Genomic DNA, 17,363 nt, shown 5'->3' on the forward strand with positions numbered 1-17,363 from the left:
GGTGGTATTTATTCACCACTGGGATTTTTATTTTTTTTTTGCTATATAAATGAAAGTCCAAAAATTTTGAAGTTTTTTTTCTTCTAACATTTTGCAAATATTTCATAGATCTTGGCCAAAATTTACAAAACAAATAACCCAAATTAGTTTAAAACCAAAACTTATATAAAAAAAGGTAAAAAAAAAAAAAGTTTAAAAATGTATATTTTGTTTTCTACATACTGTCACTCTAGCAGTACAGTGTCACCATGGTGACACTGTACTACTTGTGGGGGTTGATGAAGGCTGTAAAAGCAATCATTTCTCCTTCTCTCTGGCTGCATTCTTACAGCCATTGAGAACTACTGTGTGGGCTGTGATTGGTCACAGCTTGTCACATGGTACAAGGCTGTTGTGAATAGCCTTGTACCATGTGACCTCTGTGATCATTCACAGATTTCACACGTAGTAAGCGATGATGTCAGAGGTGACCTCTTGCTTACTACTCTGCATGTGATCACTGATTGGCCAATCAGTGATCGGGACCTCGCACAGAGGTCTCGTCCGACGATCGGTGTTCCACTGTGTCTGGAGGACACAGCGGGCACCGGATAGTGGTGCTGCACGCTCCCAGGGAGCACGCACATTCCATAATGGCGGGTGGTGTTTATGAACAGCAACCCACCCCTGGAGTGCCACCATCCTGCCATTTTTATAAACGGTGAATGGACAGCAAGTGGTTAAAAAAAAAAAATCCTTGGTTTTCTTGGTGACAAGTCAGTGTAACAAAATTAAACAGCCAGGCAACAGCAGTCTCAGAAGTTTTTCAGCAATGGCAGTCCTCATTCTTGGTGCAGCCCAGTAGTCCCCTTGAATCAAAGTATGGAATAGTCATTGACTATATACTGCTATTACATACGCCATAGGCCTTGCAACGACCGGCTAAAGAGTAAGGTGGAATCTCAGTGCGTTTCTACTAGACATTGTAGGCTTCATCTATGGGAATCTGTTATTCCTCCTTTTGGCTGTTTCCTGGCATTATCTCAGGATGTTGATACATTTCAGCTTATCTATTTTTCTCCCAGATTCAGCAGTTTCTTGTTTATGGTTCTAGACTTTGTTAAAAGAGGAAGATGACTTTCATTGAACCCAGAATGACAGTTCTGCAGCCTCTACTAGTCTGGTGTTTGAGTTTTGACATGAAGTATGGCTTTTTATTTCCTCTTTCCGTTTGTTCCCTGCGGATCTTTACGAAACAGTTGTAAATATATACTTGCATCAAATGAATTTGGATTCATAGGGACTTGTTTTACTTTCACCCAAATTTCATGCATTTTCTAATTGTATTGATTTTGAAAAATGAGTGAATCTTTGAAAGTTGGATGAAAACATTGTTAAATGGACCCTATATAGAATCCCTTTAATTATTCCAGAGTACAAGGTTTGGAATATTTTCTGATTAGCACTAAAGTATAACAAACATGTCTACACTTACCTATTGTGTGCAATAGCGTTGCACAGAGCCGCCTGGATCCTCCTCTTTATCGGGTCCTCCGCAGGCTCTCCTGGCCCCTCCCTCTTGTCGGGTGCCCCCACAGCAAGCAGCTTGCTATGGGGGCACCCACTGCTGTGTCCATTCACACAAGTAGCCATGGCTCACCCCCTTCCCTCTGTCTCTTTTCATTGCCTCACTGACTGTGATTGACAGCAGTGGCAGCCAATGGCTCCTGCTTTCAGTCTCAGGCAATGAAAAGAGGGAGTCCCCGGATAGCTGAGGCTTGGCTGTATATCGCTGGATGGAGAGGTGGCTTAGGTGAGTATTGGGGGGGGGGGGGGGGGGGGAGCTGCATAAAGGTTTTTTACCTTCATGCATGAAGGTAAAAAACCTTGAGCCTTTACAACCACTTTAAATGTTAAATATGGGTATGTGTATTCTTACTTGATTGATGTCCTTTGTGCATTTCTTATATAATGGTGCTGTAATCCATCCTAAAACTTTGTGCAAGAGTTTCCTGTAATAAAGACCAGTCCGTGCTGCTCTCTGCTCGTGCAGGGTGACTGGTCTTGTATACGCCCCCTTCTGTAGTGATCTGCAGGGAATCCTGTTAGGACCTCGTAACAGGTTGTGTGCCTTACAGCAATAATGTCACATCCACTTTTATATGGTAATCGGAGGATACGAAGGCATCTGGTGCTCACAGTGGATTTATACCGTTTAGTGGCAATTGGAGAATATATTTGAAATCTGTTTGTGTTCTGAAACCCGTTTTTTAAGACTGAAAGGTTCTAGTGACCTAAATTAGAATGCTTGCGCGTACGTTGGGGTTTTTTTTTTTTTTTTTTCCCCGGCATATACCCAGTAACAGCCCTGTCTTGTAATTTCTGCATTCTGTGGGCGGCTGTACGCAGCCTGTATGTCTGCCAGTGATGATTTTACACAGGTGTTGTATGCTGTGCAGCTCCATTGGGGCTCATTCACAGGTGCGTCAATACCCTGTGTTTGTGGCATTTAAGACGCATCTTTACCACTTTTCTTCAATATCTGCCATGAGTATTACAATGGGCACCACAAAATGCAGTACACAAAGGTGCAGTAGCTTTGTATTGTGTTAAAAAGTAAGTAGTAGTCACTTTTAGGCGGCATCACCGCTTATCTACTGTCTCCATTCATTTTAATGGTAGTGCACTGTAACTGCATCATTACTGTGCCTCTAGCCTTTACGATGAATTTTATAACGTGTTAGCTGGGTGCTGGGAAGAGGCAATGGAGGTTCCACAATGCCAGAATTCACTGGGAAATAGAGAAATGGGACAGGGCAGCTCCAGCATTTTAATATTCTTGCCAGTGGCAAAGCTTTTTGTGTTTTGGTAATAAGTTGGTGCTAGCAAGTGACCTTGACAATCTTTCCAAGATCATCTCGAGATGGACCAAACCAAGTGTCAGTGATCAAAGTACAGTATATGAACCCATCTCTGATAAATTCTAATACATTGCTTCCCTGCTAAGCATTTCCCACTAGAAAAACATTTTCATGGGCGTTTGACAAGCTTTCTTGATAGTTTTCAGTTCTTTAAAATAAAAGTCACAGATGCATCATAAATTGTGTAAATGTGCTTATGAGCATTTATTCATTGAAACACTTGTGAACAAGCCCTTACCCTGGGTTTGCAGACCACGTTTGTGCAGACATTGCAGCCCAATATTTGAATGGGCTGCCATACCTGCGTTTCCCGCAGAAAAAAGGTTCATGCACCATTTTGGAAAGGCAGTGGTTGGGAAATGGCATGATGCTTTTGCACCATGTAATTTCTTGCAGTTCCTTCACCTGCAAATGCACTGTGGGATTAGATGCATGGGGGTGCCGTTAAGAATGAATGCCAGCTCTTCTTGTCTCTACAGATCAGCGCGTTTTGGCTGCTGGTAGCTGTAGGTGCGGGAACAGCTGCAATTCCTGCATCTACAACCACCCCACATAGTGTGAACCTAGCTTTAAAGGTACAGCAACACACTAAAAATACAATTTTTGTATTGCTAGGTAACTATTGGGGACAGTCGGAAATTATCACAGTGCATCAGTTTTAGTGAAACTCCCCATTTTGCATGAATGTAGGACCCAAGAACGTGTGTGTGTGTGTGTGTATATGACAAGACTGATTTAAAAAAAATATATATTGCTTTCTAATGTTAGTAATGTGTTCTTACATAAGCTTTGAAAAAGAAACTTAAATGTAAAAGTTTGTTTTTGTTTTTTTTTTTGTTTTTTTATTTGTCTTTTTATTATAAACATTTGATCTATTGACTGTTCTACCGTTTAGGTTAGGTCTGTATCTGTGGATCTGAACACAGACGCATCACTACAGATTGACATTCCAGATGCAATCAGTGAGCGAGAAAAAGTGAAATTTACTGTCCACACAAAGGTGAGATTAAAGTGACCATTAGAAAAAAAAAAAAGCGTGTGCACACACATGTTGTGGGGGTTGGCTTTTTAATTTTACTGTGTGTGTGTGTGTGTGATGAACTTGTAAAGGTGTCTCCCATTTTGTGACTGCCCTAGGGTGATGGCATTCACCTGGTCCTTATGCAACTGGGCAGAGTCAACTGACAGAAAATTCGGGATGAAGGGAAATCGGGAGTTTGTTATTGGTCTTCTGAAAATGTTAATTCTCTGGCTTTCATTAAGCTCTAACAATTTTCTCATGAAATAGTTTTGTTAAGCCTGATGGAGATTGTACAGGGATTGTGCCTAACAGTTTGTATTGAGTAAGGCCTGCTAAATATACCACACATGGTAATAGCCTGACCTGGCTCCTTCACTTTTGCTCAGCGCTTTACAATATAACAGGAGACAATACAGTTCAATACAAGAGGGTTAGGAGGGCCCTGCTCCTTAGAGCTTACAATTTAAGGTATGAGACATTCTACTTTATAATGGCACAATATGGGAAGTGCAGTAGGAAAGCTGTGTGTGGATATATTCTAATACAAATGTATTCTTTATTTAGCAAAGTACAAATAGTCCAGTGTGCACAAATTAGTTAGGGGGCACCGCTGAAAACAGTGGGAGATACTACAGCGGTGATGCATGTTGCCTAAACCACCATAAAGTTCACCAACGTGTGCAATATAAATTGATATTGTTCCTTTGATAAGCACCCCAAATTTGGGGCTGCACTGGCTGCTTGGAATATGCCCTTATGGGAACCAATGCTGTAAAGAAGTCAATTTTGGGGAATTGATCCGAAGAATCAATTTATATTGCTACCATATTGTACGCATGTTGGTACTTTTATGGTTGTTTGTGACATTTATCACAACCATAGTATCTGTGGCTTTCCTGCAGTGCATGTACCATTCCCTGTAAACCAGTGTTCCCTACTGAATTGCGTGTGTGCTGGACTATTTGTATGCTGTCTACTTTACTCCAGGACTCCTTGGTGGTTTATCTAGCAGCACCAACTGTCAGATGGTAACTTTTTTTTTTGGTTTACCATTTATCATGGATTATTACATCTGGACATAACTACAAGTGTAAATATGAATATTGATGAATATCATTGCATATAGGTTTTACCCAAGTCTCCATTGTTGGCACTATCACAATACTGTTCAAATTTTATTTTGCAGACTACCCTGAACGTTTTCCAGAACCCAGAGTTCTCTGTGACCCGTCAGCATGATGACTTCCACTGGTTACATGATTCTCTTACAGAGAATGAGGACTATGCTGGCATTATTGTGGGTATTTTACATTGGCTGCATGCAATCTCCCTAACAAATTGTGCTTGCAAATGACCTCTTTCAATCTTAATAAAAAAAAATGGCAATACAATAATATAATGTAGTCTATTGTGGCAGGATGTAGGCGCAGAAGGTAGAAATGTAAATTACGATTACCTTTTTGGACTACAGGGATTGCAGTTGGTTCCCTTTCTGCTGCTGCTTCTTGGCCATAAGCCTCCCTCGTATCACCTCTCTCTATTTTAAAGTGACCCTTTTGCCAGACCATTAATCTCAACAGTGGTCTTCCTATTAATATATATACATTTACCCTTTCATGCTTATTTTTACATGTAAAATCCCCCTCCCTTTTTTTTTTTTTTTTTTTTTTTTTTTTGGGGGGGGGGGGGGGGGGTGTGATGTCCAAAAGGTCTAATAAGTGGAGGTCTACAGCTGTTGGGCTCTGTCATCTTGGATGTGATGTCAACTGCCTCAGCAGAGTCAGAACTGTCATTTAAGTGACATTTTTATAGTATTCCCCTTCACTCCTCCCCCAGCAGCTCCAAAAAATGTTATGTATGGAGATGAGCTAAAGGACAGAGGAGCTGGTCTAGCACAGAGACTCCCAGAAAAAAGCAATGGGAATCTGTCAGCTCCTGAAGCTAATCATGGCCACTCGCATGTAATCGCGCAGGCAGTGATTACATGCGAGTGATTGACCTTTGACATTGCCTTGTTTCCAGGGTCAAACACTCGCATGTGATTGCTGCTTGATAGATTACATGTAAGTAACCGTGATATAGCTGCGGGAGTCGGCAGCCTCCCATTCCTTTCAATTGGGCTACCTCCCGCAGGTAATTCCAGGAACCCTCGCTGGGGTTCTTACATTTAGTTTTAGTGCATAAGTATTCACAGATATGAATGCACCCTAAGCCTTTTTGTTGGGTTTAATAGAATCAGGTAGTGCAAAGAAAGATGCAAAATATACCTTATATCGGGAAAAGGGGTGTATGGGAAGAACAATGAAATATAATTGCATCAACATTTGCTAGCTACTTGTTTTTAGTGGTCAGTGTAGTGGAATTTAAAAAAAAAAAAAAAAATTATAAAATGCAGTGACTCTATGTACAGATAAACCACCCTGCTGGCTTTCTTTTGACAGAATATGCCAAATAAATGTTATATATTTTATAAAGCTTACAGTAATATCTCATTCCTCCACCTGAAAATTTTCTTCCTATCTAGATTCCACCAGCACCTGCAAAACCTGACTTTGATGGGCCTAGGGACAAAATGCAGAAGTTGGGTGAAGGAGAAGGCTCTATGACAAAGGATGAATTTGCCAAAATGAAACAGGAACTAGAGGCGTATGTACTGTCTATCAAAATCATATATACACAGTCTGTCACACATGTTCATTATAGTGGAAGCAGTTGAGGAAACCTTTGAAAGATTGTTGAGTGCTATATTTACCCTAAAAAGTACAATTTATATTTCAAATTTAAACAGGATCTTCAGTCCTCTCTCAAAAAAAGGTCAGCAGCTACAAATACGGTTTTAAAAAAAGGACTATTACCTGTCCAGGGATCTGGGGCTGTCCTTACCTGGGTTGTTTCTTTGCTGGTCTTGTCCCCGACTCTGCCATGTCTTGTGTGGGAAGCCAGCTGCACCTTCTCACTATGCATGCGCAAGTTGTGTTGCGCATTATGAATGGACCTGCTTCCGGAGACCTGTTAAATGTCTTTGAAGGCTGTGGTGAAGGGAGGCCAACTTCTGCTCAGATTACCTAGGCCAGTGGTGGGCAACCTTTTTTTTTCAACTGAGCCAAATCTCGCCAAAACCACGATTGAAATTTATTTTGAGAGCCACATTTTTAAAACTGAAAATACATCCCCCCTATAGTAATTCATCCCCCCTATAGTAATTCATCCCCCCTATAGTAATTCATCCCCCCTATAGTAATTCATCCCCCCTATAGTAATTCATGCCCCCTATAGTAATTCATTCCCCATATTGTGTCAATTCACTTACCTTTGCTCCGCGCGTTCCTCTCGCCGTGTTCCCGCGCCGTTCTGGTCTTCAGGGCGGACTGTGAGAGGAGAGGAGTTCGTCACGCTGCCCCGCCTACATCCTGGCTGCCCTGCCTACATCCTGACAGCTGCAGAGTCCTGACTTTTGGGGCGGCCGCCTGAGAGGAGGGAGGGGGGCGGCCGCCCGAGAGGAGGGAGGGGAGCGGGCGCCCGGCACACAGAAGAGCCGCATTTAAGTTTGTAAAGAGCCGCATGTGGCTTGCGAGCCGCGGCTTGCCGACCACTGACCTAGGCGGTCCAAGTGGAAGTGGCGGCAGGTACCTATCAAAACTCACGTGTTTTATGCACAACATGCCAGTATCTGGTTGGCTAGCCTTTAGAAGTCATAGCTTTCTGGCCTAGAATGCCACCTAAACAATCCACTTTATATTAGACTACAAGACTCTTGTACTACATTGTTGGTAGATCTAAAGAAAGTTTATACAATTAGATCTTAAAGTGTATCTCTAGCTTAACTGGGGATCCAGCTGCATCCGTGTAGTACCATTTGTTATGGCCTAACGGGAGTGGTAGAGACAGAGATTCTACTACTAAAGTATACATCTAAATGTGATTCACATATTGTTAAAATGTTCAGTTTCTGATTTATTGCCATCCGTATTTACTTGGCTGTCTAAACTCAAAACTTTTTGAAGCATTCCAAACCAGGATTAAGAAATTGTTCCCTTACACCAACATGATTTATGGAATCCTGTCCAAAATAAACTGTCAGGAACCAATGGCCGTGTTTATAAAGAGGCTGAGTCACCGTGGTCCCAGTATACAATGCATTCTCTATTACAGTCACGGGTTGCCACTTGGGTCAGTGAGGACAAGTGACCTTCTTCTTTCATTTAGCACTTTGATTAGTATTAGTCATTTACATGATTCTTCCTGTTCTTGTGACACACCCAAAGCAAATGTGCTGTGAACTGACACTCTTAGAAACACATAGAAATCTGAGTTCTTGTGTACTGCAGGTGCACTTCGAGATGTGTAAAGCAAAAACTTTTTTTTCAAGCTATCTGCAGAATTCCGCTGTTTGAATTCATATTCACTTTCTTATTCACTGCTGTGTTATTTAGATCCAGTATTGTGCATGTGTGCATAAAACTAGGGTTATATGACCTGAAATGCCAAAGAGTAAAACTCCCTTTGTACATAATTGGCCAAGCTCAACCCCTACCTATAAACTTTGTAGCTTTGTGCTCGGTGTTCCTTTTTGGCTTTGTTATGCCTTTAGGTTCATTTCACTGGTCTATTTATTTACCTTTTTATTATCTTGTGGCATGTATGTGATGGATATTTCAGTACATAAAGTGTATGTGTAGACCAAACCACCTTCTCCTTCCTTATTTTTTAGTTAAAAAAAAAAAAAAACTAGGGACTTTGTAGGATAGCACATAAATGATATAAATTCAACATATAGACCAATTAAAAAAAGGAATCCAGGTTTACTAATCTTCTCAAAAATTTTAAAATCTCACATGTACAGTTCAGTATTCTTATCTGACAAACTACAAAGACCACTTATATATTTGCATTATATTGAATGTCCCATTTTACAGGTAACGCTATTGTGGTCAGCACGTTTCGTAGATAGCTCCTCCTTCCTCAGGGCTGACAGTGAAAGGGTTACAAGACTTCAGGATCTGAGTATAGTGGTTACAGAAATCTGCAACCACACTCTTCCTAAAGAGCACGATGTGGGCTACTTCAGTTTGGGACTAAAGGATAGAAGGGTCCAGGACATATGCTGTCCTGCCTCAAGATGGTGGTGTTGGTGGAGACTTCCTCTCCTCCCAATTCACAGAATTGTAAAGAAAAAATTTGGGATAGATCAGGGAAGGGTTAAAACCCACTTAATTGTATCCTTTTACATGTTGTGTACTGTTGAGATTTGCCTTCACTTTTTGTCATGGAGAGCATTTAGAGGAAGACTCCTACAATGAGGGCAAATGCTCTTAGACAGTTGACACCGTAGTTGATATACCCTCACCTATTTGGCGACAACTCTAAAATTTTGGATTCTTCCCTCCTTTTGTCAGGGGGTCCAACCTGGCATTAATTGCTGTAATACACCACCCATATAGACTCCCCCAGTCATTGTACATTATCTTTTTGTTGACTACTTATGACTATGGCAAAAGTATGATGGAATTTCTGTCCCTTCACCTGCTTTTTCAAGGTGGAACTAAACCCACCGATGTAACAGTTTCCTAAAACTGTTACATTCAAGGCATGCCTTGGATTATAGCGGTTACAGTTACTAGTGTGCTGAATTTGGATTTCAAATGAAGCGTCAAGCCCTCAATTGGCTAGTGTAATAAACTGGTCACATGTTCAGCACCAACTGCAGATCAAACAGAGGCTAAGATGGCGGCTTCGGCTGCTGTATAGGATAGGAGAATTGTAACTGCAAAGTGTGTATCCAAACCTGGGAAAGTCAAAGCCCTCCTGAGGGGTCAGAGTTTTCTAAACTGCTGTTTCTTCCCATCAAGATGCACTTACATTTTTTAATTTGTAAATCTAAAACCCAAGATGTTCTAAACTGCAATAACAACTACACATCAATTCAGCAAATTTTTAAAAAGTGTATTTTAAGTTTTTTGGTTTTTTTTTTCTTTCCTTTTTAACTGATTGTTGGCGAGCAGCTGTGGTTATTGGCAGGGAATAGTAATGTGTTTTTAGCAGTTTGGCAGACGATGCTCCTCCATCATAACGCTGTGTGTGTGGAGCTGTGTCCAGGGTTTATATTGCGTACAGATAATCTCCGGGGATTAAAGTGTCCTGGGCTCGCAGAGTGAAACACAGACTGGTGTGCCAGATGTGTGCAGGAGGACAACATAACTGCCAGCATTTTATGCTGTGTAATTTTAAATTTTTCTGTTTGGAAAACGAATTGCTTATATACCAAATCTGTAGTATAGGGGTGAAAAGTGTTCTCATTTTGGCTGCAGCAGTGAACTATACACTTGTCCATGCCACCTTGCATTCTGTAACTTTCTTCCCTTTGTGCTTGCAGGGAATATCTGGCAGTTTTTAAGAAAACTGTGTCTGTACATGAAGTATTCCTGCAGAGAATCGCCTCTCATCCCATCTTGAGCAAAGACCGAAACTTCCATATATTCCTGGAATACGACCAAGATGTAAGCACCCTTCCTTCCTGTGTAGAGGCCAGGGCCTGGATGCTGACACAGCTTTTTCTTTGCTGATGTTTTTTCCATTCAGTTGCAGTTTTCTCGAATCACATTCATGTAATGTCACAAACCCATATAGGTGTTTTATTTCTTTAAAGAAAAAAAAAAAAAGTAAGTCCGCTAATTACACATTCAAAATGCATATATGATAACTGTTTTTAAATGCCAAAGGCCTTGTTCACACAGGTATATCTAAGCATACGCCCTTGCAAAGGGCCAGGTTTGCCCATACAGGATGCACAGCTGTTCGTGCATCTGTGTGCAGATCATCCAATTCATGTATATTGGGAAGCCGCAGCTGCACACTTGGCCACTGGTCCCAGTTTGTGAGCTGTGTAGGTGCAGGTCCCTGAAAGCATGCTGTATGCATTTGGGGACATGCACCTGCAACTCTGTCAACTTGGGACCATCGGCTGTGTCCATGTAGCTGCTGAATTCCCCTATACATGAATGGGTCTGCATGTGCTTGGGTGTATTGAACACCTGTGAACCCCTAGCGGGCAAACATGGCCCTTTTTGTGTAGATGTACGTTCAGACACACCCGTGTGAATGAGGCTTAAGGATTTGTAGTTCTGCTAATCCTGTAATGCTAGACACAACCAAGCCCTCAACCACCACTGCAGCAGCAGTGCAATATACTCAAGACCACATCTCTAGAATGGTCATTGAAAGCATTTTTAGCATGCTCTGCTGTTCCCTCTCAGTAAATTTGCCTGACTGACTCGGAGTGCTGGCCCTCCTGTCAAAATCTAGGTCCTGCACAGGATTACAAGAGGCTGATAATATTAGCATCATTTAAAAATACATTTCTTAGTTTATTAAATATATTTTGTACTAAACTGGACCTATAATATAGAAGCCATGCCCAAAAAAGTCAAATTGGGAGCAGAAGTCTAGCTCAGGGAACCTACAGGCAATATTGGGACTAATCTTTTCCCCAGTAATAATTTACCATGTCTTGTTCCACACTGTGTGGAGTTTGTCATATTGGTAGAGAATCAGGGCTTTGCTTCATGATGTCAATCCCAACACTGGATGACTGATGGGATAATTAAGGGAAAAGTAGATTTACAGACTGAATAAATCCAAAGCAAAGAAATGCTTCTTGCAACATAATCTCCAGCAAATCCTTTAAGAGCAGCTCAGTTGTGACTTTGCAACATCTTAAGCTGGCTATAAACGGTTAGAAAGTTGTTTGAAAAAGCCTTTGATACGCTTGTTCGAATTTTGAAACGTTAGTGGAGATAATTTTCGATTAGTGAAATGCAGTTTTATGGCAAAAAACTGTTTTTTGAGCCAAAATCTCTTTTCTAAACATTTTAGCAGTGGAATCTATCAAAAACTGTCTGAAAAATTTACAGCGCTCGTGCTTGTTAGAGATTGTAACCCCACAAGTTACAAGCAATGAAAAGAGATCTTTTTTAAATACAGTTGACAAGTGGGAGGGTTCACAAAGGTAAAAAAAAATCTTTGTGTCATTTCCACTGATCGACGAAATACACCATTTATGTGAACGATTGATATGTCAACAGTTGGGAAAAGGTTTTGATACAATGATGGCATTATTGTAAAATTCTAACTGGCCAGCATTAGTCATCAAAGGCTTCAGTAGGCAGCATGTCTCAGATTATTAACCCTGCCTACAGTGCTCAGAAAGAAATCCCAAAGAATAGCCATCATCCGAGGCAGAAGTAGGTAAGGTATGCTTTAGACCAACTCACACTGCAGATATTCAGCTTTTAGGCTTCCAGGAACATTAAGTCTTGGGGGGGGGGGGAGGTATAACCGTATAACCGTATAACAATGAAACAGTCTATAGTTGGATGTTATTGAGATGAGTTGTGCAGCTTTTCCTTGAGCATCTGGCCATTTTAAACAGCTTCTGATACTTTGCTGTGCAAACTCCTCTCCATACAATAAATTTTATTCTTTCAAGTCCTAATGAAGGTAGCAGAGGTACAACCCTAAAATGCAATAGCTTTGTGAAATATTTAACAGAAAAGTAACTTTTATCAATTTATTAGTGTGGCAATCCAGTTCTGAACTACTCATTACTACAACAACCTAGGGTGATCATGGAAGCCCTATGGTATGTTAATTTTGCCAGCCCAATATTCACATTCTCCATATTTTCAGTAACAACGTATTTTTGGATGGCTACAATATTAAGTAAATATATAGAAGAAACCTCCGTTCTAGTGCTTTTTATCAATTTCTTAAATATCCTTTTGTAAATGGCAATTACTGATCTATGCAAGTTAGGGCTTGTTTACACTTGTGGATGAGGGTTGGTAAAAGCTTGCGGTTGAGCATTGTCTTTACAGTGCCTGAACCGTTCCCCCTTTTGCTGCTGAGGCTTTACACATGCTGCAGCTGTGATGGTTTGCTCCACTGCAGAAATCATACCCCTTGTTGCGTCTAGTGAACAGCACAGTTCGCTGAGTGTGACCCATTTTAGTGCAACCACTTCACAAAAAAAATGAGGAAGTGATGCAACACCTCCTCACCGCCTATTTTGCTGTTGGAGTGATTTGAACAGGGATCACGCTTCAAACTGCAAAGCATGTAGTTTAAACCTAAAGCAAATCTAGAATAGGCAAATAAACTGATAATCTATGTGTATGGCAGCTTAAACCCCTGTGCTGAGTATAGTGCAATCATTGCATTCAAAATATATCTCCAAGCTCCAAGTCTGTGTAACCTTTTGTATTTGTAATGCCAAATCAAAGGGAGATTTAAATTGGCCCCAGACATGCAAGAGACTGTAGAGGGCATAGTTGAAAGGCTTTCCCACAATTTGACCATGTTGATTGAAAAACCTTCCTTGACAATCCTAGATCATCTCTTCTTCCATACTCTTGTTATATAAACACACACACTAATTTTTTGGGAGCAGTGGGTACTTCGTTTTTATAGATTTCCACTCAGATGCCACAAGGTGTCACAGCCAGTGTCCTACAGTAAACATGCTGGCACCGGAGACCTGAAAACCGGTGAAGAATAAGCCTGACAGGGATCCTTGGACAGGTTAGTGTCCATTTTATTAAAAGTCAGTAGCTACAAATACCTTAGCTGCTGACTTTAAGGTTTCCTTTCTAGGGTGAAGATCCTCTTTGAAATGTTGCAAAAAGACACCCACAATCAAAACATGGACACTGAAGCTAATCTGAATTTCCCTGGCACTTCCCTTCATGTTAAACCTCCTGAAAAGATTGTAGCATTCAAAAGGAACTTGTTTGATAAAAAAAATTCTTGATTAAATTATAAACACTTCATCAAGACAGGTACAAAAGACCATGGCGTGCAGTCATCACACTTTCTCAAAGCTTTAATAGTACGTTGACAAAATAAAATTGTTCTTTGCACAAAGATGTCCTTTTTTGTACCTGTTTTTTATTGAGTGTTTACAATTCATTAAAGGAATGTTTTAATGGCAAGTGTGAAAACAAACAAATTGTCATGTGTATTGCTGCTAATGTGGATTTTATTTACTCCAGAGGAGTGTTGCATTAGTATGTGTGTCAGAAGTATTCCATAACCGCTTTGGGCTAGTATGCTCACGCCCGTGCTCAGATCATAATACAACCAAATAGTGAATTACATCAAGATTATTAAATCCACTTCATGACATTTGGAACCAATCAGCCAATTTACACATTCATTAAGTAACCGCTATCTCCATGGCTTTTTATTATTATACAGGTTTTATATAGCACCGACCGTTTGCTCAGCGCTTTACATTTATGGTAGGAGACAGTATACGAGACAGTACAGTAACAATGCAATTCAATACAAGGGTTCGAGGGCCCTGCTCCTTGGAGCTTACAATCTAGGGGGGAGGGGACAGTGATACAAGAGCCAACTGTGGGGGATGGAGTGGTTGGAAGAGTAGAGGATTTCAATATTGGCTGAGGGCGGGGTAGGCTTCCCTAAAGAGAGGTTTTCAGAGTGCGCCTAAAAGTGATTATTCTTAGGTTAATGCTGGTATAACTTTTTTTTTTTTTTTTTTCTATAACAAGTATATGCAGGGATGGATTTGAATTTATGCCGAGGGTATATTCCTTGGCATCGATTCAAATCCATCCCCGCATATACTTGTTATAGAAAAAAAAAAAAAAAAAGTTATACCAACATTAACCTAAGAATAATCATAAGTGAATCAAACAAATAACAAAGAAAACATCCCTCACTATATCCTCAGCTTAAACCAGAGAAAAGCGGCTCGCACCAATAAGTATGTATCCGAGGGGATTAAATTCTGATTTGGATTTAAAGTATCCAAGTGGTATATCCATTGTACCTCCGTTATCTTGATAATAACTCATGATTTCCTCCTCCTATTTCTATTTATCCCATCAATGACCATAAATTTCAATTGTGAAATCGTATGTTTCTTCTCAATAAAATGTCTAGACAGTGGTAACTGTGTCCCATAGAGGTACCCACATGGACATTTGATTACATATAGAACATATGAAGATTGATAGATATAATAACCCTTAATAGTAATCCTATGTCCTCTATGGGGGTGACATACATATTTATCCTTCATTATAGAATTGCATTGTATGCAGCTAAGGCACTGATATGATCCAGTAGTGCGAGGACCAAGAAAAGCTACAACAGGACCAGGTTGTACTTATTGGTCCGTTTGTACCAATCGATCTCGAAGTGTTCGTTCCCATCTATAGGAAGGAAAAGGAGGGGAATGAAATTCAGAAATATTGGGGTAACTGTGCTTTAAGTATCGACCAATGTATGTTAATATGTATAGGACACGAGAAGGGATGGAATTGAGACACAAAGGGAATTCTCCTGTCTCTAGTAACTTTTCTATTTACACTGTAGAGATTCTTCCATTCTCTACATACCAATTCAGTGGGATAACCTCTCTGTGGAAGTCTTTCCTTCATCTTGTCCAACGGTTCTCTCATATCAAAGGGTTAATGACTATCCTGGCTACACAAGATAATAGACTTTTAGGATTTTAAACACTCCAGGTGGATGAAAACTAAGTGCAACAGCTGGTTGCGATCTGTAGGTTTTACAAATAGATCGCAAACTATGTTGCCCTCATGAATTATTAGAGCATCCAAAAATGTTTTTAGTGGTGTTAAATTTGAGTCCAGGTACCAAATAATTTAGATACTCGCGCAATAATAGGGTTCCAATGTTGCCAAACAATACAGCAAACACGTCATCAATAAATCTAAACTATCCACGACAGTTCCAAAAACAAACTATTTATAAATAAATGAAGACTCCATCATATCCATGAAAGTATATAATAAGTAAAATAACTCCACGCACTGCCATTTAATGTCTAGGTGAAAATGTCAAGTGTCAATATTTTGTGTGGCCACCATTATTTTCCAGCACTGCCTTAACCCTCTTGTCATGGAGGAGTAGAAGAGGACTTCAGTGGCAACCTGTGAAGCTCTGGTGGACTCCATGCCCGACATCACGGAGCTGGTGGATGTTAGAGACCTTGCGCTCCTCCACCTTCCATTTGAGGATGTCCCACAGATGCTCAATAGGGTTTAGGTCTGGCGACATGCTTGGCCAGTCCATCACCTTTACCCCCTCAGCTTCTTTAGCAAGGCAGTGTTCATCTTGGAGGTGTGTTTGGGGTCATTTTGTTGGAATACTGCCCTGCGGCCCAGCCTCCGAAGCAGAGGGGATTATGCTCTGGTTCAGTATGTCACAGTACATGTTGGCATTCATGGTTCCCTCAATGAACTGTAGCTCCCCAGTGCCAGCAGCACTCATGCAGCCCCAGACCATGACACTCCCACCACCATGCTTGACTGTAGGCAAGACACACTTGTCTTTGTACTCCTCACCTGGTTGCCACCACACATGCTTGACTCCATCTGAACCAAATAAGTTTATCTTGGTCTCATCAGACCACATGACATGGTTCCAGTAATCCATGTCCTTAGTCTGCTTGTCTTCAGCAAACTGTTTGCGGGCTTTCTTGTGCATCATCTTTAGAAGAGGATTCCTTCTGGGATGACAGCCATGGAGACCAATTTGATGCAGTGTGTGACGTATGGTCTGAGCACTGACAGGCTGACCCCCCACCCCTTCAACCTCTGCAGCAATGCTGGCAGCACTCATATGTCTATTTCCCAAAGACAACCTCTGGATATGACTGAGCATGTGCACTCGATGTCTTTGGTCGACCATGGCGAGGCCTGTTCTGAGTGGAACCTGTCCTATTATACCGGGTCTTGGCAATCTTCTTATAGCCTAGGCCATCTTTATGTTGAACAACAATTTTTTTTCAGATCCTCTGAGTTCTTTGCCATGAGGTGCCATGTTGAACTTCCAGTGACCAGTATGAGAGAGTGAGCGATAACGCCAAATTTAACACACCTGCTCCCCGGTCACACCTGAGACCTTGTAACACGAACGAGTCACATGACAGTGGGGAGGGAAAATGGCTAAATGGGCCCAATTTGGACATTTTCACTTAGGGGTGTACTCACTTTTGTTGCCAGCGGTTTAGACCTTAATGGCTGTGTGTTGTTTTGAGGGGACAGAAAATTTACACTGTTATACAAGCTGTACACTCACTACGTCACATTGTACCAAAGTGTCATTTCTTCAGTGTTACATGAAAAGAGATAAAATATTTACAAAAATGTGAGGGGTGTACTCACTTCTGTGAGATACTGTATATTAATATATTCTAAACAGCACAGACCATAATACAAATTTTCACGGTTTTAACCAGTTGGCCATTCATTTTTCTACGCAGTTAAGGTGGGCTTTACTTGGTTGCGATGGATAAAGCGAAGCTGGTTTGGACATTTTTATACAAGGAGCATATTGAGATCTATATTGGTTATTTTTGAGGATCTGGTAGCTAATTACACTCTTTATGATTT

At 40.8% G+C, this 17,363-nt stretch overlaps 1 protein-coding gene across 1 annotated transcript in view; it reads left to right on the top strand.

Annotated features, from left to right (window-relative positions):
• The window catches only part of SNX5 (sorting nexin 5), a 66,599-nt gene that overhangs the window by 25,656 nt on the left and 23,580 nt on the right, over positions 1–17,363 (top strand). The window contains exons 2-5 of the mRNA XM_089686517.1: positions 3,796–3,900; positions 5,108–5,218; positions 6,446–6,567; positions 10,295–10,418. Of these exons, the coding sequence (XP_089542643.1) occupies positions 3,796–3,900; positions 5,108–5,218; positions 6,446–6,567; positions 10,295–10,418 (462 nt within the window). The remainder of the gene's footprint in view (positions 1–3,795; positions 3,901–5,107; positions 5,219–6,445; positions 6,568–10,294; positions 10,419–17,363) is intronic.

Source organism: Staurois parvus, unplaced genomic scaffold (assembly GCF_062004578.1).
Source record: "Staurois parvus isolate SC_StPar_1 unplaced genomic scaffold, SC_StPar_1.0 ptg000401l, whole genome shotgun sequence".
NCBI lineage: Eukaryota > Metazoa > Chordata > Amphibia > Anura > Ranidae > Staurois > Staurois parvus.